This window comes from Meles meles, chromosome 6, assembly GCF_922984935.1.
Source record: "Meles meles chromosome 6, mMelMel3.1 paternal haplotype, whole genome shotgun sequence".
NCBI classification, from domain to species: domain Eukaryota; kingdom Metazoa; phylum Chordata; class Mammalia; order Carnivora; family Mustelidae; genus Meles; species Meles meles.
Window position 1 is genome coordinate 29,137,269 of NC_060071.1, and position 23,685 is coordinate 29,160,953.

At 42.4% G+C, this 23,685-nt stretch overlaps 1 protein-coding gene across 2 annotated transcripts in view; it reads right to left on the reverse strand.

The window, feature by feature from the left end:
• The window catches only part of CYFIP1 (cytoplasmic FMR1 interacting protein 1), a 124,692-nt gene that overhangs the window by 72,598 nt on the left and 28,409 nt on the right, over positions 1-23,685 (reverse strand). For both annotated transcript variants that reach the window (XM_046007190.1, XM_046007191.1), the window contains exons 2-6: positions 4,754-4,876; positions 4,589-4,678; positions 3,285-3,362; positions 2,915-3,016; positions 1,218-1,399 (exon numbers count right to left, since the gene is read on the reverse strand). In XM_046007190.1, coding sequence (XP_045863146.1) covers positions 1,218-1,399; positions 2,915-3,016; positions 3,285-3,362; positions 4,589-4,678; positions 4,754-4,870 — 569 coding nt within the window. In that variant the 5' untranslated portion in view covers positions 4,871-4,876. The remainder of the gene's footprint in view (positions 1-1,217; positions 1,400-2,914; positions 3,017-3,284; positions 3,363-4,588; positions 4,679-4,753; positions 4,877-23,685) is intronic.

Sequence of the window (23,685 nt, forward strand, 5' to 3'; positions counted from 1 at the left end):
CAAAATCATGTGGCAAGGGACTTGTCCTTGCCTTGTCCTGGGCAGGGTTCTATCCTCTACCCTCAGAAGCCCCCATGCTCCACCCAGAGTCAAGCTTACTTCCACAAACACATCTGATAACGTCAACTCCAGGCTTTCCTGTTCAAGAGAGGTTAACAGATCAAGATCACCAGAGCTAACTCTAGGTGATGGATACATATACTTAATTTCATTATGGATCAAGCTTAAACCCTGGGTGATCTAGCCCAACTCCCACCGAAACCTCATCCTTAAATCTCAGTTTGGCACCATATCCCATGTTGATTTTATTTTAAAGACACGGCAACAATTTTATGATTTCAGATACAACATAACTACAGCCTATTCCAATGCAAAGTAAAATCTCATCAAATTTAATTTCATAGTGAAGATTCCTATCAAGCAGAAGAAACGGAAGTCAGCATCTCATTCCAGCTACTCATGCCTTCAACAGTACCAAGCACAGATTTCCTAAAGCAAGTCTATTAGAAGAGAGTTTGCGTTGCGCTGATTGACCACCCTCCATCTTCCTGCCACCCTCACAATTTTGCAGAAGCACACTACCATGCCACACCCACCTTTCCAATTCTCTTCTCCAGAAGGTCTCTCTAGCTCTGAAAGAGAGCTAGTCTCAGGGACCTGAAAGCTCAGTATGACTCCATGATAGTCCACAGGCCAGCTCTGCCCACTGCTGTGATGGTGTGTACCTTCCAGGAACGTGTAGCCAGGAAATGACATACACAGGTGGCGCCCTCAGGCTGTAGAACCTGCCTGTGCCCTCACCAAGATGCCTACTGAGCCAAAAGCCTTGCAGTGGCCCTAAGCCTCTGTAACAGGGACTTGTGTACTTCTGTGTTTTCACACGAGCTGAGCACCCACAGGTCCTCAACAAACCTTTGAGGATGACCAGATCCCACTCTAGTATCATGAAACCACAATGTACACATACCTGTGAGGGCACACCTTGATGCATCGCCACACACATAAACTGCCAGCTACGTCACATACCCTCACATACCTAGGTTTGTGTCCCCTAGGTTACTGTCCCAAGGCTGCCAAATAACTGCTAACAACCAGCTGCACTATTTCAGCACACGAGATGCACACCTACTATGTGCAGAGCATGTATCACACCAGGAACCACCCTGCCTGCCAGAGCACTCTCTGCAAGGACCTGGGGGAATGAGGTCAAAGCTCACCTCTTGTATGCCGAGTGGTCGTTCTTCACGCTGCACTTCATGTTCTTCAGTTCATCGAGCACAGCAAACATGTTAATGAACTTGCCCAGCGTGATCAAGTAGGCTTCAGACACGAAGTCCTTCCTTCTCTCCGCATGGCACAGGCGCCTCACCTCCCCACAGAATCGCTCTATGGCATTTCTCTGAGCAGAGGAGTGGAGGGCATAAAGGCCGCTATCAGTGACGGTCTAACTCCATGCCCAGCTTCAAGCATGTTATCTGGACTCACTATTCCTTTTTGATGAAATACCCACCCAAATGAGTGGATTTTACAGCTCAGTTAAAGAGACTTGTTTCTATAAAGTAATTTCCACATGCCTTTGCTCAGTGACAATCATCATTTATTTTCTACTTTACCAACTACATCCTAAAACAAAAGAATTTGGTTGATTATACAAGCAAAGTTACTGAGAAAATGCTCCAATAGAAGGTCTACAAATAGACATTTTAACACTCAGAGGTGAAAAGGGGTGTTAGGGAAATTTTTCCTCTTGACAACCCTGAAGATAAAACAAAAATTCTTCTCCTAGTTGTTGGGTCCCCCAATAATGGGTCCATGATTAAAGGAGCGAGACTGATACAAAGCGAAGGTCAATTTCGCACCAAGCATGGAGAATCAAACCGACCTGCAGGGGCCATGCCTCTTACAGAGAGCACGACCCCTCCCTGCCTCCCAGACTAACTTTTATAGAGCAAAGTCCATGTGGTTGGGCCTGGCCACACACAGGTGGCCAATGAGATTGTAACACACAGAGAAAGCTGCACAGTCATGCTAGGTCACACACGGGTGGCCAATTGAACTACAATTTACCCTATAGTAGACATTTGAACCAGCCCATCACCTTGGTCAGAACTGGTGCCCAAAAGGCGGGGCCCACACTTCTTGGTAGCTAGGGAAACAGTATGAGCGAGCACTACTGATTGGATGTCTCCACGAGACCCAACTCAGCCCTGCATTCAGGCTATTATCTCCACCTGACCAGATCCACCCTTGTATTTGGGCTTTGTTACCTGGGACTGGTTTCCGGACTTGCTTTTAAGTAAGTTCCCCTGGGGGGTGGGGGGCAGGGTCAGTGTAAGTTTTACTGCATAAACAACAAAATGGCTGTTCAACCAAGGTGGGGCCGCTCTGGCCAAATGGGCCCTTAAACTAGTAAGTTCTATCTTCTTCCTTTCCTGAAGAATCTATAATGAAAACTTCATACATGTCCAAAATAAATCTTTAAAAACTATCAAATCCCCTTCCTGTAACTACTCTGCCTAACCAGTGGGCCAAAGGAGCCAAGGCAGGGCAAGGACCACTAAGTGGACAGTTAGGAGAAGCTGAGAGAAAGAAAAGACCTGAAAAACAAGATGAATAAAAAGTATGAATTGACAGAATGACAAACACATTTGGAACTGACAGAAAACAGTCTTCATGGAGGAAACACAAATTGACTCTCAAAGAGACAAGAGAAGTGAAACACGAAAGAGGTATTTATTCTAGAATGGTCAGTAAAGCTTTACACTGACAAAGGCTTTGTTCCTTTTTGTCTCAGAAGCTGTTATGGTTGCTTTAATTCACATGCACTTTGTTTAGTAAGTCACGGTGATGGGTGAGAGTGAGCCAGATTCCTACTCCTCTGCATTAAACTCCTAGGATTATTTCACTGTTTTACCTGGAAGTACATAAAATTCATCAGTTTTGTGACCTCAGGCTCCAGGACCTCTACGGTTTTCTCATAAATTTCCACTCTATTAGGCTGCTCGTTACATTTCACCTAGGAATAAACATGTATGACATAAAGAGGCTTCAACTTAGCTAGAAGTGAGAGGGCAGGGCACTGTTAGGGCAGAGCCAGCAATCCCAACCCACTGTAGGTGGGTGTGGGGTGGGGAGGGGTGGGGGAGGGGGACAGGGCTGGTGGAGTGGGGGTGTGGTCTGGCTGAGATGGGGGGGACCAGAAGGGTAGGAGCATTGTCTGTAGTGGGAGGAGGGGGCCGCACAGCCAGCAGGGATGGAGTGAGGCATGGCTGGGATGGGGACACCTGTGGGATGGCCCGAGAGCAGCTCCTCCAGGTATACAGCATGACCGCGTACTCTTGACCCTCCTCCAGCATTTCATTCTGCAAGAGAATGAAATTTACACAGGGCAAATCAAAGGTAAGCAGGAAAACAATCGTAAAAAAGGAGACACCATTTTGCTAAAGTCCAGAGGCATAAACTCTCCTGACTCTCACTTTGAGGGATAGACAAGTACCAAGAACCGCACACCACTAGACAGTTGCTAAGAAGCTGATGACGCTGCAATGCAGCACTGTAGCCATAATGCCCACCCAAAACGCTCCCGTGGCTTCCCTTGGCTGGAGAGGAGCCAGCATGCCCCAGGGCACTTGCCACAGCCACTATTTCTCAACTCCACTCACCCCTAAACAACCTGCTGGCACTGCAGACCTGACGTTGAGAACAGGGGCCAGTATAGGGTAGATTTGCACAGGGTCTTCAAGGCCTTACCACCAGGCTACAGAGAGCCTCTGGGCTCATAAGACTGAGGCAACTCTGTCATCCCTAGTGCAGGGAAGGAAAAGCTAGAAGTATTTCTGCAGCACTTAAAATCCAGAGAGAGTACCCATGCAAAGACTGCCATTATTTTAAAAACTGCTTTCATGTCTACTCCTTTCACATTGTTTTCTATGGTAAAAATGGTAAAAGTGCAGAGATATTCTAAACATGTCAACTATAATTTCATCATGTTCTTGAGATCCTTTAAAATGTTTACCACTTTTGACCTAGTAACTTCACTTCGACAAATCCAGCCAATGCGAATAATGATGTGTTTGGAACGATATTCACCACTACATTTTTATTACAAAGAAAAAAGGGAAACTAAGTAAACATGCAAAAATAATTAAACCGAGAAAGTTTAAAAATGGGACTTGATAGCTATTAAAAGTTACTTTATCTGGCATATTTTCATGATATATGAAAAGTTTGTGAAATCATTAAAATACCTACCAACAGTGTAATTCATTCATGCAATCTGAATCACATTTGAGTGTATTATTGCTTGTATAAGTACAGATATAAATAATGAGAGAGAATGGACTCCCTCCAAATGCTGACAAAGGTTTTCTCTTTGTTTCATCTATGGATGCTCAATATTCAGAAAGAACATGTATTATTTTTATAATAAGAAAAACAAAGCCTTCTCTAAAAACATAAGGCATTTTCATCCACTTTCTTCTCTTTTTCCTTACTATATACTATATCAGGATAACACCAAAAAAGTGTACATTTGCCATTGACAGGTACTCTTCCTCCAAGGAAAACAAAAACATGCAGAAGGAATTACCATGCTTGAATGGACAGTTGCCTGTTCAATGTATCTTGCAATACCAGTAACAAATGCATTTCTGTCTTCAAAGTTAGTGTTGAAATTTGGCTGAAAGGAAGAGAAAAACCATCATGTGGTGGTCAGCATTGTAGATAGTGCACCCCACTCCTACCCAGCACAAACCTGGTAGAGCAGTGAGGATGGTGGGGGTTCAATGCAGGGCTGCTGGTCAGGCAAAGGCAGCTCTTCCAGGAGGTCCACATTGGACAATGCATCCTCCAGCGTCACCTGGGCCGCCATCTTGGCCTAGAACAAAACACAAAGCCACCTGAGCTGTGAGGAAGGGTGGAGATACTCTGACAGTCATTCCAAGGTGGGAAAATCAGACCCCCACTCGCCTGACCCCTCTCTTGAGGGCAATGGAGATGGCTGAAGTGATCATGGCCAATCTCTCCTAGGCTTGCTCACAAAGGAGTCATGATGTAGCCTCTTCTGGCCTACAGGAATGTCAAAGTATAGGATATATGGACCACCACACATACTGTTGCTTCCTTTCACCCTTCCCACCTTGGAGCCATTGTCCCTAGTAGGCTGTCTGGGAGGGTCTGACAACCCCGTCACGGAGCCAGAGGAGGGAATGTCCTCTTCAACAGTATGTCTGCCCCAACGAAGCCAGCACAGCCTCCAAGGGGGCAACAGTGCTTCCCTGCCTACAGACACTTCCCAGATGGTTCCTCTAAGCAAGGTTACACACTAACGATAAAGATGGTAAAGGTCAGAGCTCTTCCTCCAGGGACAGCCTGTAGGGACTACTAAGGTGGAGGAGGGGGCAACATGAAAAAGGGAGGGGACTGTTGGCAGAGGACTGAAAGCACAAACAAGGCCCCGTGCAGGGAAGCACAGAAATGGAGGTGGATGTCATCTAAACACATCTGCGCCAGCTCCAAGGGAGAGGAAACAGCACACACCAGCCTGCTTCCTGCCTCCTGCTGCTCTGACCCTGGATGGGATACAGGGAGTAGTAGCTCCATTCCCAGAGGCAATACACCAAGAAGCTCTGAACTCAGACAGGACATGTGGGGCAACGCTGACCCCAGATAGGACATGTGGGGCCACTATATGTATTGTAAGGAAAGAGCAGCAGGCAGGCTGGTGAGAACACTAAATGGAAGAAGTACCCAGTTGCTCCTCCCAACACTGGGCGTCAGACAAGGTGTGGGTGTAGAAGTGCATGGTGGAACTAGTTACTAAACCCTGAGCTATTGGCTAGCGAACCAAAAAGGGAACCCCAGGGCAGTGGAAAGCCCCACTGACAATGTGGAGAGGAAGAAATCTCAAAACAGCAAGTCCATAAAGTTGCTCATGAACTTTGGACCCACCCAAAGCTGTATGTGTATGAATCTGATTCTCTCACACCACAACCCCTGAGACCATAGCCGGCTCCCAGATGGCAACAGGCAGCACTCATGGAACAGACACAAATGGCACTGCAGAAGCTCTGAAACAGAACTGAACCAAATCATACCCCAGAGAAGGCAGGTCAGAACCACAGCCTAAATTGAACCAAGTGGTTTGCCTGCTAAAATAAAAAATGAGCATTCTCCCAGGACTTAAGATCCAGAGTCCCATTTCATAATATCCACAATGTCCAGTTGCAGTCCAAACTACTCAGCACACAAAGAACCAAGAATGTCTTAACTCCTACAGGAAAAGATGATTAACATATACCGACAATGAAAGAACACAGATATTACAATTATTTAGCAGAGTTTAAAGGAATGACTATGAAAATGCTCTGACAAACAATGATAACACTCTCAAACTGAAAGAAAAAAAAATCAAAAGCAAGGAAAAAAAAGATACCATATCAAAAAAAAAACAAATAAAAATTATAGAAATTTTAAAACTAAAAAATACCATACTAAAACCCATTAAAATACCATTTTAAAAACCCCCTACACAAGCTCAAGGCAAAAAAAGATTCCATGAACTTGAAGACAGAACAACAGAAATTATCTAATCTGAACAACAGAAAAAAGGTTGGAAAAACATGAGGAGACTTGAAGGACCTTTGGTACAAGAGAAATGGCCTAATATTTGTGTCATTAGAGTGCAATGGGTGCAGAAAGTGGGTGAAAACAATGGCCAAAAACCTCCTACATTTGGCAGAACACCCATGTATGACTTCAAGAAACTTAATGGATCCCAAATAGGATAAACCTAAAGAAATCCACACCAAGGGCACCTGGTAGTCAGTTAAGCATCTGCCTTTAGCTCAGGTCATGATCCCAGGGTTCTGGAATCAAGCCATGCATGGGGCTCCCTGCCCAGTGGAGAAACTGCTTTTCCTTCCCCCTGTTTGCGCTCCCTCTCTCTCTCACTCACTCACTTTCTCTCATTCAAATAAAAAATCTTAATTAAAAAAAAAAAAGAAATTCATACCAGACACATCATAGTCAACTGTTACAAACTAAAGAAAAAAAATATCTTGAATGAATAATCACAAGGCTACAAGGCACAGCATAAGGAACAGTCAACAATATTGTAATACTGATGTATTGGGACAGATGGTAGCTATACTTGCAGTGAACACAGAATAATGTAAAAACTTGCCAAATCACTAAGTTGTACACCTGAAACCAGTGTAACATTGTGTGTCAACTATACTCAAAATTTTTAAAAAAAATTAACTGGTGAAAAAAAGAAAAAAATATCTTGGAAACAGAGAAAAAATGCTTTATTACCTAGAGAAGAACAATTTGAATGCCTGTGGATTTCTCCTCAGACACCAAGGAGACCTGAGAAAGTAGAATGACACTTTTTAAGTCTGCAAGAAGTGTCAACACAGAATCCTAAAACAAATAAGAATATTCCCAGATGAAAGAAAATAAAAAGGATTCACAGGCAACAAGCTAATCAAAGTTCTTTTAGATAAAAGGGAAGTAATATCAGAAGGACTTGGGACACAGAACAAAGCAAAAGCAATCCAAATGTTAAAGAGGGAGCAAAGAGAATAGACTATTTTCTCCACAGTTCTTTAAACAATGTTTAGGGGTTGAAATAAAAAATTAAAACACTAATAGGGTTTTGCTGATTATAAATGTAATATATAAGAGAACTATGACATTAGAGGGGAGGCAAAAGGACCTACATGGTATAAGATTTCTACATTCCACTTGAACTAGTGAAATACTGATTTGAAGTACACCAAAAAGTTAAGCATGTGCTTTATAATCCCCAGAGCAAGCAAAAGACAGAAACAACAACAAAAAACACCACCAAAAAAAAAAAAAACATGAAAAGCAATATAACTTACAAAAGATCATATGTAATAAATTATAATGGAATACTAAAAATGTTCAGAAAACCTAATAGAAGGCAGGAAAAAGAAGCAGAGCAATGAAAAAATAGGAATCCTCTCTCTGCTATTTAAGGACATAATGAGAAGTTGCAACATAGAAAAGGGTCCTCTAAGTCTGTGACCAATTCCAATATGTGGCTTTTTTCCCCCACACCACCAAGTAATTCTTTTTTTTTTTTTTTAAAGATTTTATTTATTTATTTGACGGAGGGAGAGAGATCACAAGTAGGCAGAGAGGCAGACGGGGGTGGGGGGGGAAGCAGGCTCCCCGCTGAGCAGAGAGCCCAATGTGGGGCTCAATCCCAGGACCCTGAGATCATGACCTGGGCCGAAGGCAGAGGCTTAACCCACTGAGCCACCCAGGTGCCCCACCACCAAGTAATTCTTGAATACCAACTGGGTGTCCTACAATTCAGCTTAATTCTGACACTATCTACAGGCAGACAGCATCAGATCCCACAAGTTAAGGACTCAGTCCTACAAGGCTGCCCCCTCCTCCACTTCAGATACCAAGACCAGTCCGGATTCTCTAGTGTGCTTCTGATCAACCAGCCATAAACCAGAGGTTCCCATGACCCCCCTCCTCGGGTTCAATTAATTTGCCAGAGTAGCTCACACGACTCAGGAAAATGTTCTACTTACTAGATCACCAGTTTATTATAAATGATGTAACTCAGGAAAAGCCAGATGGAAGACAGACAGAGGGCAAGTTATGAGGAAAGCGTGCTGAACTTCTATGCCCTCTCTGAGTGCTGTACACTCTTCCCAAATATCCACATATTTCATCAATCCAGAAATTCTCTGAACTCTGTCCTTGTGGGCTTCCTTACATGAGTAAGAATGACTGATTAAATCACTAGCAATTGGCAAAGGATTTAACCTCCAAGGTCAGGAAGGTGGAAAAGTCCCATCCCTCTAATCACATGCTGCATCTCCTGACAACCAGCTCCCTTCTTAAGGGGCTTTCCAAAAGTCACCTCATTACCATAAACTCAGGTGTGGTTGAAAGGCGTTTGTTATGAATATCAATGTCTTCATTACCACTTAAGAAACTATAAGGGTTTTAGGAGCTCTCTGTCAGAAACAGATAAAGACCAAATACATATTTCTTATTAAAAATCAGAATGTTACAGACCCTCACTAGACAAGACCATGCTGGGACCCTGACACCCTGATCTCAGACTTTTAAGCCTCCAGAACTGTGAGAAATAAATTTCTACTATTTATTAAAAAAAAAAAAGTGAAAAAAAAAGTGTGTGTGTGTGTGAGATGTCCAAAAATATTAGGAATTACACTGATTATGTGTATTTATGTGTATATGTGTGTGTGTGTGTGTATGTATATATATATATTTATGATGGCAGATGAGTAGGAGACCTTAGTTTCGTCTAATTCCAGGAATTCAGCTAGATAGCTATCAAATCATTCTGAACACTTGTGAACTCAAGTGGAGAACTAAAAAAAGAATAGCTGCAACTCTACAAATAGAAAAGTGACCACTTTATACAAGAATGACAAGATGGAAAAATACACCTCAAAAAAGAGAACAAGAGGTAGTACTAACTGCAGGGACCTAATCAGTATGGACATAAGTAAGATGTTAGAACTAGAGCTCAGAATAATGATTATAAAGATGCCAGCTGGGCTTGAAAAAAGCATAGAAGACACCAGAGAATCCCTTTCTGGAGAAACAAAAGAACTAAAATCTAATCAAGTCAAAATCAGAAAGGCTATTAATGAGATGCAATAAAAAACTGGAGTCTCTAACTGCTAGGATAAATAGGGCAGAAGAGAGAATTTGATATAGAATACAAAATAATGGAAAATAAAGAAGCTGAGAAAAAAAAAAGACAACTACTGGATCACAAGAGGAGAATTCAAGAGATAAGTGATACCATAAAATGAAACAGTATTAGAATAATTGGGATCTCAGAAGAGGAGACTTAAAAAAAAATGTGAACACACTAAAAGCCAGAGATTGTCAGAAAGGATGAAAAAATCCTTAATTATATGCCAGCTATAAGAAACTCACCTCAAATATAATGACATATGTTGAAAGTAAAAGGGGAAAAGATAAACCATGCAAGTACCAGTCCAAAGGAAGCTGGAGTGGCCACATGAGTAGTAAACTTCAGAGCCAAGAAGACAACCAAGGATAAAGAGGTAGACTGTGCAATGACAGAAGGTCATTCAGCAGGGAGACAGAACAATGCTCAATGTGGATGCATCTAATAGGAGAGAGATCTTCAGACTACATCAAGCCAACACAAACAGGACTGAAAGGAGAAGTAAATCCATAAGCAACAATTCTGTCCTTGACAGGAAATCAGCCAGAACACAGAGGAAGTGAATACTGGGACCTAGGGGGCCTAAATTGGCATTTACACAAAACTCCTCTTGACAAAAGATCTCTACTCTGTATGTTTCTAACTATAAATTTAAAATGTAGCAGGTAATTTTTCAAAATATCTGGTCCTTTTACAGACAAGGAAAACAGCCTTTTAAAAACTTCCATGATCAACTTCCTTCTATCATTAGGACTTCCCGTTCCACATACTTAAAAAAGAAGATGCCCAGGATAGCAAAGCACTGAGTAGCAAGGGCTGGTCATCGCCCTTGCCACTGCCCTTGCAGAGTCAGTGTGGGGAGCCCCATGATGGCTTCTGAGGCACCAGGCTGCCAAACGTCGTGCCTCCTATGGATCCAGCCCTGAGTCCCACTTCTGGCCCTTGGCATGGCTGGAAACCATGCTATGCCAGGAGAGGCCTAGGGGCTTCTGCAGGCCTTCCATACACTCACACCACCCGTGTGGTCACTGAGAAAACTGGTTAGGCCAACCACTGAGGGCAGCCACACTGCCCATGTGACCAGTCACCTTGGCCTCCTGCCCAAAATGCATAGGACCCTTCCTCATCCCCCTCCTCTGTCCAAGAGAGACCACCCTTAGTGGGGGAAAAGGTAGTGCAGGAGGCTCACAGACAGGGTCAGTGACATAGTTAGGTCACATCCAAGCAAAAACATAAATGTTCAACTGAATCCAAATAAGTACTTAAGGACACTTTTCTCATATAAAAATAACAATATTTGTGTGGTACATACACACAATGAGATATAATTAATAAGGAAGGAAATTTTCACAAAGGCTACAACATGGATGAACCTTGAAGACATTATGCCAAGTGAAATAAATCTGTCACAAAAGGACAAATAATGTATGATTCCACTTATGTTAGTACCTAGAGTAGTCAAAGTCAGAGAGAAAGTAGAATGGTGGTTGTCAAGGCTTGGAAATGGGGAGTTAGCGTTTAATAGGTAGAAAGTTCTCATCTGGGAAGATAGGAAAAATTCTGGAGAAAACAGTGGTGATAGTTGCACAATACTGTGAATGCACTTAATGCCACTGAAGTGTACGCTTAAAAATGGTCAAAATGGTAAATTTGACCTTACAATTTTAAAAAATCGACCAAAAAAAGTAGCAATACTTATTGTACATAAATCAGGAAATATGGAAAAGGAAAAAAAAAAGCCAAAACCTCCCCATCCCCCATCCCCCACAGAAAGAAGATAATATGATACAAGCTGTTTTGTAAGCTGCTTTTTTCTTCCAACTTCCATAAAAGTGTTCAAGTTGTTGAACATTTATCTGCAGCACGTTTTTCACTTTTTGTGGACACTAGCCAAGGCCCTGGTATAGGTCACTGACGTTCTTTCTCATCTGTCACATTTTCATATTTCATCTTTTTCAGTCATAAACATTTCCCTAACAAACACTCTGCCATGCGGAGCCCTGTAGTTGCCATGAACACATGCACACACACACGCACGCACACACTCACTAGGACCGCACAAACACTCCCATGTCTCTCCATCCTGTAAGCCTCTTGCCTCTTCCACAAATGCATTTCTGCATGGCCTCTGCCTCAACCACATTAAGGAAAGGTGGGAACAGTGAGCTCTGGGTCCAAGCTTCCAAATTCTTGGTCCTGACTTGTTCTTTGACACCTCACAATTCTACCTCCAAGATTTCCTGTAAATCCTTTTACTTTTCTCCATCTCTAATTGCCACCAACAAACCCTATCCTTATCGTGGGTATCACACTACTCTAGGTACAAAGTGCATGCTCAGTGCAACCACTCTGGCCACAGGAACTCGCCCCTTCCTGCCTTGTCCCCTCAGGGAGTTTTGTCCCTGTGTGACAGCTGCCTCATGGCCACTGGTCCCCTTCCCTGATCACTGCCAATGCTGGTGCCAGCCCCCACAAAGCTTGTGTTGTGTCCCCAAGACAAGGGACCCCATCTGCCTAGCTATCATGTGACCCATGGGGCAGAGCCTCCAACTGCACCTGAAGGAGTGATGAGACTTTCTAACCAGCTTCCACAATGACAAGGCCCCAAAGCATAATTAAATGACTAATCTGGAATGGTACTCAACCCTGCCAGTGCTGCCAGGTGGGAATTTCCAGTTTAACAACTCCATCACATTTCTGTCTTCACCAATTCAGCTCACATGAACATGTACAGAGGTGTACACCAGTTGGGGGTCTGGTCACAGTAGGATGGCTTGTGACCACAAGCACAAAGGGAAGAACATGTGGGAGCAGAGAGTGAAGGTAGCCATCTGTAAGCCTAGGAGAGAAACCTTGGAAGGGATCAACACTGCTGACACCTTGATCTCAAACTTTAAGCTTCCATTAACTGTGAGACAATACATTTCTGTTGCTTAAGCCACCTGGTCTGTGGCATTTGTTTCAGCAGGCCAGGCAAACTAACACAGAGCTAAGAATGAGTCAAGAATTGCCCCAACAGGAGAGAAGTCAAGAGGGTGGAGAAGTAGCAGGCTGAGATGACATCAGGTAGCAGAAGATCAGCTAGATAGCTTATGAAACCATTCCGAACACCTACAAATCCAACAGGAGATCGAAGAGAAGAGCAGCAATTCTAGAAACAGAAAATCAACCACTTTCTGAAAGGTAGGACCGGCGGAGAAGTGAACCCAAAGCAACAGGAAGATGGACTGTGGGGGAGGGGCCAGCTCCCAGCAAGCAGCAGAGCAACAGAGCGCAAAATCAGAACTTTTAAAAGTCTGCTCCACTAAGGGACATCGCTCCAGAGGCTAAGCGGGGTTAAGCCCATGCAGGGACAGCGTGGTCTCAGGTTCCGCAGGGTCACAGAAGGATCGGGGGTGTCTGAGTGTCACAGAGCTCGTAGGTATTAGAGCAGGGAAGCCGGCTACAGAGACGGAGCCGAGGAGTGAGTTCTCAATGTGAGGTTACCTTAAATTGTGATCTATGGCACAGGCCACTGTATTCTGAGCAGGGACCCCACAAGATCCGGGGAGACACCCCCTGGAAAAGCGCAGGGATCTGCAGGGTTTGGAGACTCCAGGTGGGGCTGTGTGCCAGAGACAGAGATGGTTGGTCACAGGCTGTGAGCTCGGAGCGCAGCCAGAGGCCAGGGAGACTGGCGTGATTGAGCACTTTTCTCCGAGGGCACACCAAGGAGTGGGGTCCGGAGCTCTCGGCTCCTCCGGGCTGGAGATTGGGAGGCCGCCATTTTCTGTCCCGTCTCTACGGAAAGTGTTCAGGGAACAAAAACTCCCGAAAGCAAACCTGAGCGGATTACTTAGCCTAGCCCCTCGTAAGAGTGGTGCAATTCTGCCACGGGCACTTGAGAATCACTACAACAAGCCTCTCCCCCAAAAGATCAGCAAGAAATCCAGCCAAGACCAAGTTCACTTACCAAGGAGAAGAGCGGAATTCCAGAGGCGGAGAAAGCAAAGCATGGAATTCATGGCTTTCTCCCCATGATTCTTTACTCTTGCAAAGTTAATTTTTTTTTATTTTATTTTCTCCTTCTGCTAAAATTTTTTTTACTCTTTCTTCTGTTAATGTTTTTTAACTAGTTTATCTTGGCAATACCTTTCATTAAAAAAAAAATCTTTCTCGAACCTTCCTTATTACAGTCATATTTTATCCTTCATTGCATCTAACTTTATTTTTTGTATACACATAGGGTTTTTTCTTCTAAAAAAAATATGGGATACAACTTCATCTAATAGATCAAATTATACCCTAAATCTAGCATAGGGCTTTGTTCTAGTCTCCAGCCTGAGCAAATTCTCTCTACTTTCTTTTTCTTTATTCTGCCAACCAACTTATTTTATCAACTCCTTCTTTAGAAATTAAAAAAACTTTTTTTTTCATCTTTATAGTCATATTCCATCCCTTCATCTAACCCTTATATATGTTTTCCTTCTTTAAAATTTTGGGAAGTTGTTTCTTCTAAGAGACCAAATACTCCAAAATTAAGTGGGTGACCCTGTTCCAGTCACCAGTCTAATATATATATTTTTTCTTTCTTTCTTTTTTTTTTAATTTTTTTCTGAACTTCTTTTCACCCCCTTACTTCCCCCTACGATTTGGGGTCTCTTCTGATTTGGTTAAAGCACATTTTCCTGGGGTCTTTGCCACCCTTTTAGTATTTTATTTGCTCCTTCATATATTCTTACCTGGATAAAATGACAAGGTGGAAAAACTCACCACAAAAAAAAAAAAAAAAAAAAAAAAAAAGAACAAGAAGCAGTACCGAAGGCTAGGGACCTGATCAATACAGACATTGGTAATATGTCAGATCTAGAGTTCAGAATGACGATTCTCAAGGTGCTAGCCAGGCTCAAAAAGGCATGGAAGATATTAGAGAATCCCTGTCTAGAGAAATAAAAGCCCTTTCTGGAGAAATAAAAGAACTAAAATCTAACCAAGTTGAAATAAAAAAAAGCTATTAATGAGGTGCAATCAAAAATGGAGGCTCTTACTGCTAGGATAAATGAGACAGAAGAAAGAACTAGTGATATAGAAGACTAAATGACAGACAATAAAGAAGGTGGGCAAAGAGAGACAAACAACTACTGGACCACGAGGGGAGAATTTGAGAGGTAAGTGATACCATAAGATGAAACAACATTAGAATAATTGGGATTCCAGAAGAAGAAGAAGAAGAAGAAGAAGAAGAAGAAGAAAGGAGAAGGGAGAAGGGAGAAGGAGAAGAAGAAGAAGAAGAAGGAGGAGGAGAAAGGGGAACAGAAGGTATATAGGAGAGAATTAGTGTAGAGAATGTCCCTAATATGGCAAAGGGAAAAAGCATCAAAATCCAGAAGGTGCAGAGAACCCACCTCAAAATCAATAAGAATAGATCCACACACCGTCATCTAATAGTAAAATTTACAAGTCTTAGTGACAAAGGGAAAATCCTGAAAGGAGCCTGGGTCAACAAGTCTGTAATATACAATGGTAAAAATATTAGATTGGCACAGAGTTATCAACAGACCTGGCAGGCCAGAAAGAACTGGCATGATATATTCAGAGCACTAAACGAGAGAAAAACATGCAGCCAAGAATACTATACCCAACTAGGCTATGCAGCCAGGAATCCTATATCTAGCTAGGCTATCACTGAAAATAGAAGGAGAGATAATAAAGTTTCCAGGACAAAAAAAAAAAAGTAAAAGAATTTGTAAACACCAAACCAGCTCTACAGGAAATACTGAAAGGAGTCCTCTAAGCAAAGAGAGAGCCTAAAAGTAGTCGAACAAAAAGGAACAGAGAAAATATACATTTAATAGTCACCTTACAGGCAATACAATGGCAATAAATTCATATCTCTCAATAGTTACCCTGAATGTAAATAGGCTAAATGTTCCAATCAAAAGACACAGGGTACCAGAATGGATTAAAAAACAAGACCCATCAATATGCTGTCTACAAGAAACGCATTTTAAACCCAAAGACACCTCCAGATTTAAAGTGAGGGTGTGGAAAACAATTTACCATGCTAATGGGCATCAAAAGAACGCTATCATGGCAATCCTTATATCAGATCAATTAGACTTTAAGCCAAAGACTAATAAGAGATGAGGCAGGGCACTATTCATACTCAAAGGGTCTGTCCAATAAGAATATCTCAAAATTTTAAATATCTATGCCCCTAACATGGGAGCAGCCAACTATATAAACCAATTAAGAACAAATCAAAGAAACACATTGACAATAATACAATAATAGTAGGGAACGTTGACACTCCCCTCACTGAAATGGACAGATCACCCAAACAAAAGATCAGCTAGGAAATAAAGGCATTAAATGACACACTAGACCAGGTGGACATCACAGTTATATTCAGAACATTTCATCCCAAAGCAACAGAATACATATTCTTCTCTAGTGTGCATGGAACATTCTCCAGAATAGATCACAACGTGGGTCATAAGTCAGGTCTCAACCAGTATCAAAAGATTGGGATCATTCCCTGCATATTTTCAGACTACAATGCTTTGAAGCTAGAACAAGAGGAAATTGGGAAAGAATCGAAATACATTGATACTAAAGAGCATCCTTCTAAAGAATGAATGGGTTAACTAGGAAATCAAAAAAGAATTGAAAAAATTCACGGAAACAAATGATAACTAAAACACAACAGTTCAAAATCTGTGGGAAACAGCAAAGGCAGTCCTGATAGGAAAATATATAGTGATACAAGCCGTTCTCAAGAAACAAGAAAGGTCTCAAATACACAACCTAACCCTACACCTAAAGGAGCTGGAGAAAGAACAACAAAGAAAGCCTAAACCCTGCAGGAGTAGAGAAATCATAAAGATCAGAGCAGAAATCAATGAAATAGAAACCAAAAAAACTACAGAACAAATCAATGAAACTAGGAGCTGGTTCTTTGAAACAATTAATAAGATTGATAAACCCTTGGCCAGACTTATCAAAAAGAAAAGAGAAAGGACCCAAATAAATAAAATCATGAATGCAAGAGGAGCGATCACAACCAACATCAAAGAAATACAAACAATTACAAGAACATAATATGAGCAACTATACGCCAGCAAATTTGACAATCTGGAAGAAATGGATACATTCCTAGAAACTTATAAACTACCACAACTGAACCAGGAAGAAACAGAAAACCTGAAGAGAGCCATAACCAGTAAGGAGATTGAAGCAGTCATCAAAAATCTCCCAAGAAATAAGAGCCCAGGGCCAGATGGCTTCCCAGGGGAATTCTACCAAACATTTAAAGAAGAATTAATCCCTATTCTCCTGAAACTGTTCCAAAAAACAGAAATGGAAGGAAAACTTCCAAACTCATTTTATGAGGCCAGCATTACCTTGATCCCCAAACCAGACAAGGATCCCATCAAAAAAGAGAATTACAGACCAATATCCCTGATGAACACAGATGCGAAAATTCTCACCAAAATACTAGCCAATAGGATCCAACAGTACATTAAAAGGATTATTCACCATGACCAAGTGGGATTTATTCCAGGCCTGCAAGGTTGGTTCAACATCCGCAAATAAATCAATGTGATACAATACATTAATAAAAGAAAGAACAAGAACCATATGATACTCTCAATAGATGCTGAAATAGCATTTGACAAAGTACAGCATCCTTTCCTGATCAAAACTCTGCAAAGTGTACGGATAGAGGGTACATACCTCAATATCATCAAAGCCATCTATGAAAAACCCACCACTAATATCACTCTCAATGGAGAAAAACTGAAAGCTTCACCGCTAAGGTCAGGAACATGTCAGGGATGTCTTTGATCACCACTGCTATTCAACATAGTACTAGAAGTCCTAGCCTCAGCAATCAGACAACAAAAAGAAATTAAAGGCATCCAAATCAGCAAAGAAGAAGTCAAACTATCACTCGTTGCAGATGATATGATACCATATGTGGAAAACCCAAAAGACTCCACTCCAAATCTGCTAGAACTTGTACAGGAATTCAGTAAAGTGTCAGGATATAAAATCAACACACAGAAATCAGTTGCATTTCTTTACACCAACAACAAGACAGAGGAAAGTGAAATTAAGGAGTCAATCCCATTTACACAATTGCATCCAAAACCATATGATACCTAGGAATAATCCTAACCAAAGAGGCAAAGAATCTATACCCCGAAAACTATAAAGTACTTGTGAAAGAAACTGAGGAAGACACAAAGAAATGGAAAAATGTTCCATGCTCATGGATTGGAAGAACAAATATGGTGAAAATGTCTATGCTACCTAAAGCAATCTACACATTTAATGCAATCCCTATCAAAATACCATCCATTTTTTTTCCAAGGAAATGGAACCAATAATCCTAAAATTTATATGGAACCAGAAAAGACCTCGAATAGCCAGAGGAATATTGAGAATGAAAGCCAAAGTTGGTGGCATCACAATTCCGGACTCCAAGCTCTATTACAAAGCTGCTGTTATCAAGACAGCATGGTACTGGCACAAAAACAGACACATAGATCAACGGAACAGAATAGAGAGCCCAGAAATAGACCCTCAATTCTATGGTCAACTTATCTTTGACAAAGCAGGAAAGAATGTCCAATGGAAAAAAGACAGTCTCTTCAACAAATGGTGTTGGATAAACTGGACAGCCACATGCAGAAAAATGAAACTGGACCATTTCCTTACACCACACACTAAAATAGACTCAGAATGGATGAAGGACCTCAATGTGAGAAAGGAATCCATCCAAATCCTTGAGGAGAATGCAGGCAGCAACCTCTTCGACCTCAGCCTAAGCAACTTCTTCCTAGGAACATCACCAAAGGCAAGGGAAGCAAGGGCAAAAATGAACTACTGGGACTTCCTCAAGATCAAAAGCTTTTGCACAGCAAAGAAAACAGTCAACAAAACCAAAAGACAAATGACAGAATGGGAGAAGATATTTGCAAATGACATATCCAATAAAGGGCTAATATCCAAAATCTATAAAGAACTTATCAAACTCAACACCCAAAGAACCAATAATCCAATCAAGAAATGGGCAGAGGACATGAACAGACATTTCTGCAAAGACGACACCCACATAGCCAACAGACACATGAAAAATTGCTCCACATCACTCGGCATCAGGGAAATACAACTCAAAACCACAATGACATACCACCTCACACCAGTCAGAATGGCTAAAATTAACAAGTCAGGAAATGACAGATGCTGGCGAGGATGCGGAGAAAGGGGAACCCTCCTCCACTGTTGGTGGGAATGCAAGCTGGTGCAACCACTCTGGAAAACAGCATGGAGGTTCCTCAAAAAGTTGAAAATAGAACTACCCTACGACCCAGCAATTGCACTACTGGGTATTTACCCTAAAGATACAAACGTAGTGATCCGAAGGGGCACGTGCACCCGAATGTTTATAGCAGCAATGTCCACAACAGCCAAACTATGGAAAGAACCTAGATGTCCATCAACAGATGAATGGATAAAGAAGAGGTGGTATATATACACAATGGAATACTATGCAGCGATCAAAAGAAATGAAATCTTGCCATTTGTGATGACGTGGATGGAACTAGAGGGTATTATGCTTTGTTAAATAAGTCAATCAGAGAAAGACAACTATCATGTGATCTCCCTGATATGAGGAAGTGGAGATGCAACTTGGGTGGTTTGTGGGGTAGGAAAAGAATAAGTGAAATAAGATAGGATCGGGAGAGAGACAAATCATAAGAGATGCTTAATCTCACAAAACAAACTGAAGGTTGCGGGGGCGGGGGGAATGAAGGGGGTGCTGAGGGAGAGGGTGGTGGGGTTATGGACATTGGGAAAAGGATGTGCTATGGTGAGTACTGTGAAGTGTGTAAACCTGGATATTCACAGACCTGTACTTCTGGTGCTAATAATACATTATTGTTCAAAAATTAATTAAAAAAATCTGAACATTAAAAAAAAATATATTGCCCCAACAGGATCCTTACGCCCTTACACCAACTGGCTACTAAAATCCACCATGTGCTGGTATTTTTTGATCATGAAACAATACATGCTCAGTGCAGAAAAAGCAGATGGCTAGGAATAAAACCAAGGCCAGTGGACTGCTTGAACCTCCTTCTCAAAGAGCTACCACTGGCACTTCTGGTGTTTGACCCCCCCCCCACAGAAAACTGCAAATAAGACACTCTCCTTGGTTTACATCATTAAACAATGTCAAGCTAGGCTTTTCCCCATTGACTATTGGCAGTAGTCCCCAAACCTTAAGTTTGTCTCTAAGCGCTACAGCTTGTCAAATTATAAAACTGCCATTTTAACAAACCACCAACTGATTTTGTAAATTTAACAATTTTTAAAATAAAGATTTCAAATGACATATTGAATGTACTTTTTGCTCTTCCAGTGGCTGTTCGAATACCTCTGAATCACTCAAAGGGATCCCCTTGGCTCAGGCGATACCTCTGCTCTGGAGAGCTACTCAGCATTTTCACCATTGGTGAATGAGAGCTGGTCAGTGGTCTGAATTAGGGAACCCTGCACAATATGCTGTGTGCCCCACTTACCCAACTTATTCTTTCACTCATTCTGTGTCCATGGCATGACCCTGGCATGTGGACACATGCCCATGAGCTTGAAATGGAGAGAAGGGGAGCAGGGGAAGGGAGGGAAGGCTGTGCTGTGACACACTGGAACACTCTCAGCCCAGTGAGATCCCAGCTAGGCTTCTTCCTCCTCCCATGCCCTGTACTCCCTACCCTTAGGTGAGGCACTCCTGGGACACAGGGGACCTCAGGTGGGAGTCAAGCAACCACAGGTTGCTCACTACCAGGAAGAGACTCATGGAGAATGGAGGCTCAGGTCTGTGCAGGCCAGGGTCTTCAAAATCTTGCTAGCATCTAACTGTACATTCCCCTCTCCCACTGTGACACAGACCACCACACTGGAATGCACAAATCCCCCTCACATAGCCTTTACAACACTGCCAGTGCAGGTACTGCACAGAGCAAACTAGGGGCATCCCTTCCTTTCACCTTCCACCTGGAGCAAGAGCCCACAGATAATGCTGTGTACCACAGGTGGCCACCACAGGTGAACACCAGGGGACCCTAGGTGGGGATCAAGCAAACACATGAAGATAGGAGGATGGGGTTCCCCCAACACTGGGCTGGAGGGCCTCACAGCTGCCTGCTGGAAAGGCAGTGTCCACCCTCACTGGGCAATGTCTGCCCCTCAGCCTCAGATTCACCCTAATATCTCAACAAGTTGTCCCCTCAGCTGCCCTCAATGTGGGGCCATCACACCTTGACAGATGAGATCAAAGCTCAGAGGCCCCACAACCAGAGCAAGGACAGAATCACCCACCCCATCGCCAGGCACTCTGTCCACTTGGGTAAAGGCCAGAGGCAAACAAAGAGGTCAATAAAGTGAGTTTCACAGAGGTGAGTGCAGGTGTTAGGAAGCAGCCATGGAGGGGGTCCTTAGGTTTTAGCAGATGAGAGGATAAACTTCTATCACCATAGAGCTATTCCTCCATTCTATCACCATTCCCCTAGCACTGTTGTGGAAACAAAAAAAATTGAAAACGTTCTGGGTGGAATCATTTGCATGTATTTGGAAGAAGAACATTCATCCTCCAGTGTAAAAGAATGAAAATAAAGAGCAAAAGGAAATAAATGTCAATGAAGGTTGAACCTAGAGACAATGGACATCAGCTTAAGAAGGTGACTCATTTAGAAGGATGGCTCAAAAAACACTAAGAGAAACAGCTCAAAATGTAAACATAAGTAAACTGATTCTGGTTACTTCTGTTTCTAATACAGCCTCTAAATTTAAATCTTTATTAAATCAAACATTTAACTCCAGGAGGTCTCACATATTCACAAAGGAACTCAGCACAAGTTCCACAGATCTGTAACTTTTATCAAGGCAAGGTCTTACTTGGATGAATTGCTGTCCAGAAAAACAGAAATGAAATTAAAACTGTTACACTAGGTACATGCCTTTAAAAAATATTAAGCTTCCAAGTGCCAGGAACCAGACTGGGTTGGGTCTCACTGTCAGTAAGATATGGTGGCAGCTAACTCAATTCAGTCAGGACTAAAAACTGACCCCAAAGCCCTGGAGGGGCAGGTAGTAGTATGTATAGCAATAGCTAACACTCGATGTACCAAGGAAGGAATGAGGTACTGGGACACCAACTCAGGCCAGAAGTTGGGGACTCGGCGGTAAGTTGAGAGGTGGGGGCAGCACTAGCACCATGTACACGTGTGGTCACAGTCCAGCACAGTCTTAGATCCAAAGCCTCCCTCTGGGTGCATCTGCAAGGAGTGTGGCCCAGTGTCAGACACAAGCCAAGTGTAGGTGCATCTTATCCAAGAGTCAACAAGTGGGAGCTCCGCACAGGCAATGAAAGGAATAATCTTTGCTTAAAATAGAAACCGTCAGGGGCGCCTGGGTGGCTCAACTGGTTAAGCATCTGCCTTTAGCTCGGGTCATGATCTCTGGCTCCTGGGATCGAGCCCCACATCAGGCTCCCAGCTGAGCAGGGAGTCCACTTCTCCTTCTCCCTCTGCCTCTCCCCCTGCTTGGGCTCTCTCTGTCTCTCTCTCAAATTAGTAACTAAAATTTAAAAAGAAAAGAAAAGACTGTCAGGGAAGCTCAACACCAAGATTACAAAACATGGTGAAACCACAGGCAGTAAAATGCAGGACTGATCACTCTGGTGCCCATTCCTGCCTGTGGTACCCACAGTGGGAGTGCTGTGCATGTGTTGATTCCACCCTGAGTCAACGTGACCAAGAGGAGTCTTCTAAGTATTTTTAAGCTTTTATTTTAAAAACTGAAAAGCATTTTGCTCATCAAACTCCACAACATAACCAAATAAGAAACTATGAAATGATTCTGCTAACGCGTCGAAGATGAACACTGATTTTCTTCCTCTTCTATATGCAAATAAAGGTACTTCCCAGAAAGATAGAAATGTCCAATATTTTTGTGCAATCTGCTCACATGTAAAATAAATCATATGTGTATACACACACACACACACATACACACATAGAGGGATATTATTCAGCCATGAAAAAGAACGAAATCTTGCCATTTGTGACAACATATAGATGGAGCTAGAGGGTATTAAGCCAAGTGAAATAAGTCAGTTAGAGAAAGACAAATACCATATGACTTCATTCATATGCGGAATTTAGGAAATGAAACACACACGAGGGTTGGGGGAAGAGAGGCAAACCAAGAAACACTCTGTTAACTGTAAAGAACAAACTGAGGGTTGCTAGAGGGGAGGGGATGATTGGATGGGTTAAATAGGTGCTGGGGATTAAGGAGGGCATTAAATCACTAAATTATATACCTGAAACTAAATTTACACAGTATGTTAACTGGAATTTAAACAAATTTAACAAATGTTAACAAATGTTAACTGGAATTTAAACAAAAACTTGGAAAGAAAAAATAAAACAATGTGCTTTTCTGTATCACCAACTAGCATGGAATACAACTTATTTCTCCAGGTTAATGGGGGGAGATGGAAGTGCAGGAATGGGGCTGCTGTGATTACCAGGCAAAAAGTTCCTAATTAAAAACCAAATATCATTTTCTAGCCAAGCTTGAGCGCTGAAGAAACTCAATTGTTTTAATGCACAAAAACTTCAAATTCATTCTCAAAAGCAGAACTAGTCTCTTTTACAATCACCTCAAAAGAACTATTTGCATTGACAGAGAAACATAGTCAAGTTTGCTTGAAAATCACAATAAGGTGAAGTCTGAGATGGAGTCCGCTTGGGAATCTCGTATCTCTGGGCTCCTCCTTCCAGGCCACTGCTCTCCAGTGCCATGGGGTCTTCCCAAGACAAGAGCTGTCTGTCAGTCTCCTGAGCACTCTCGCCCCCTCTATAATTTCCTGCTACTGTCTCACTCTGTTGGACCAGCCCCTCTCTAGTCTG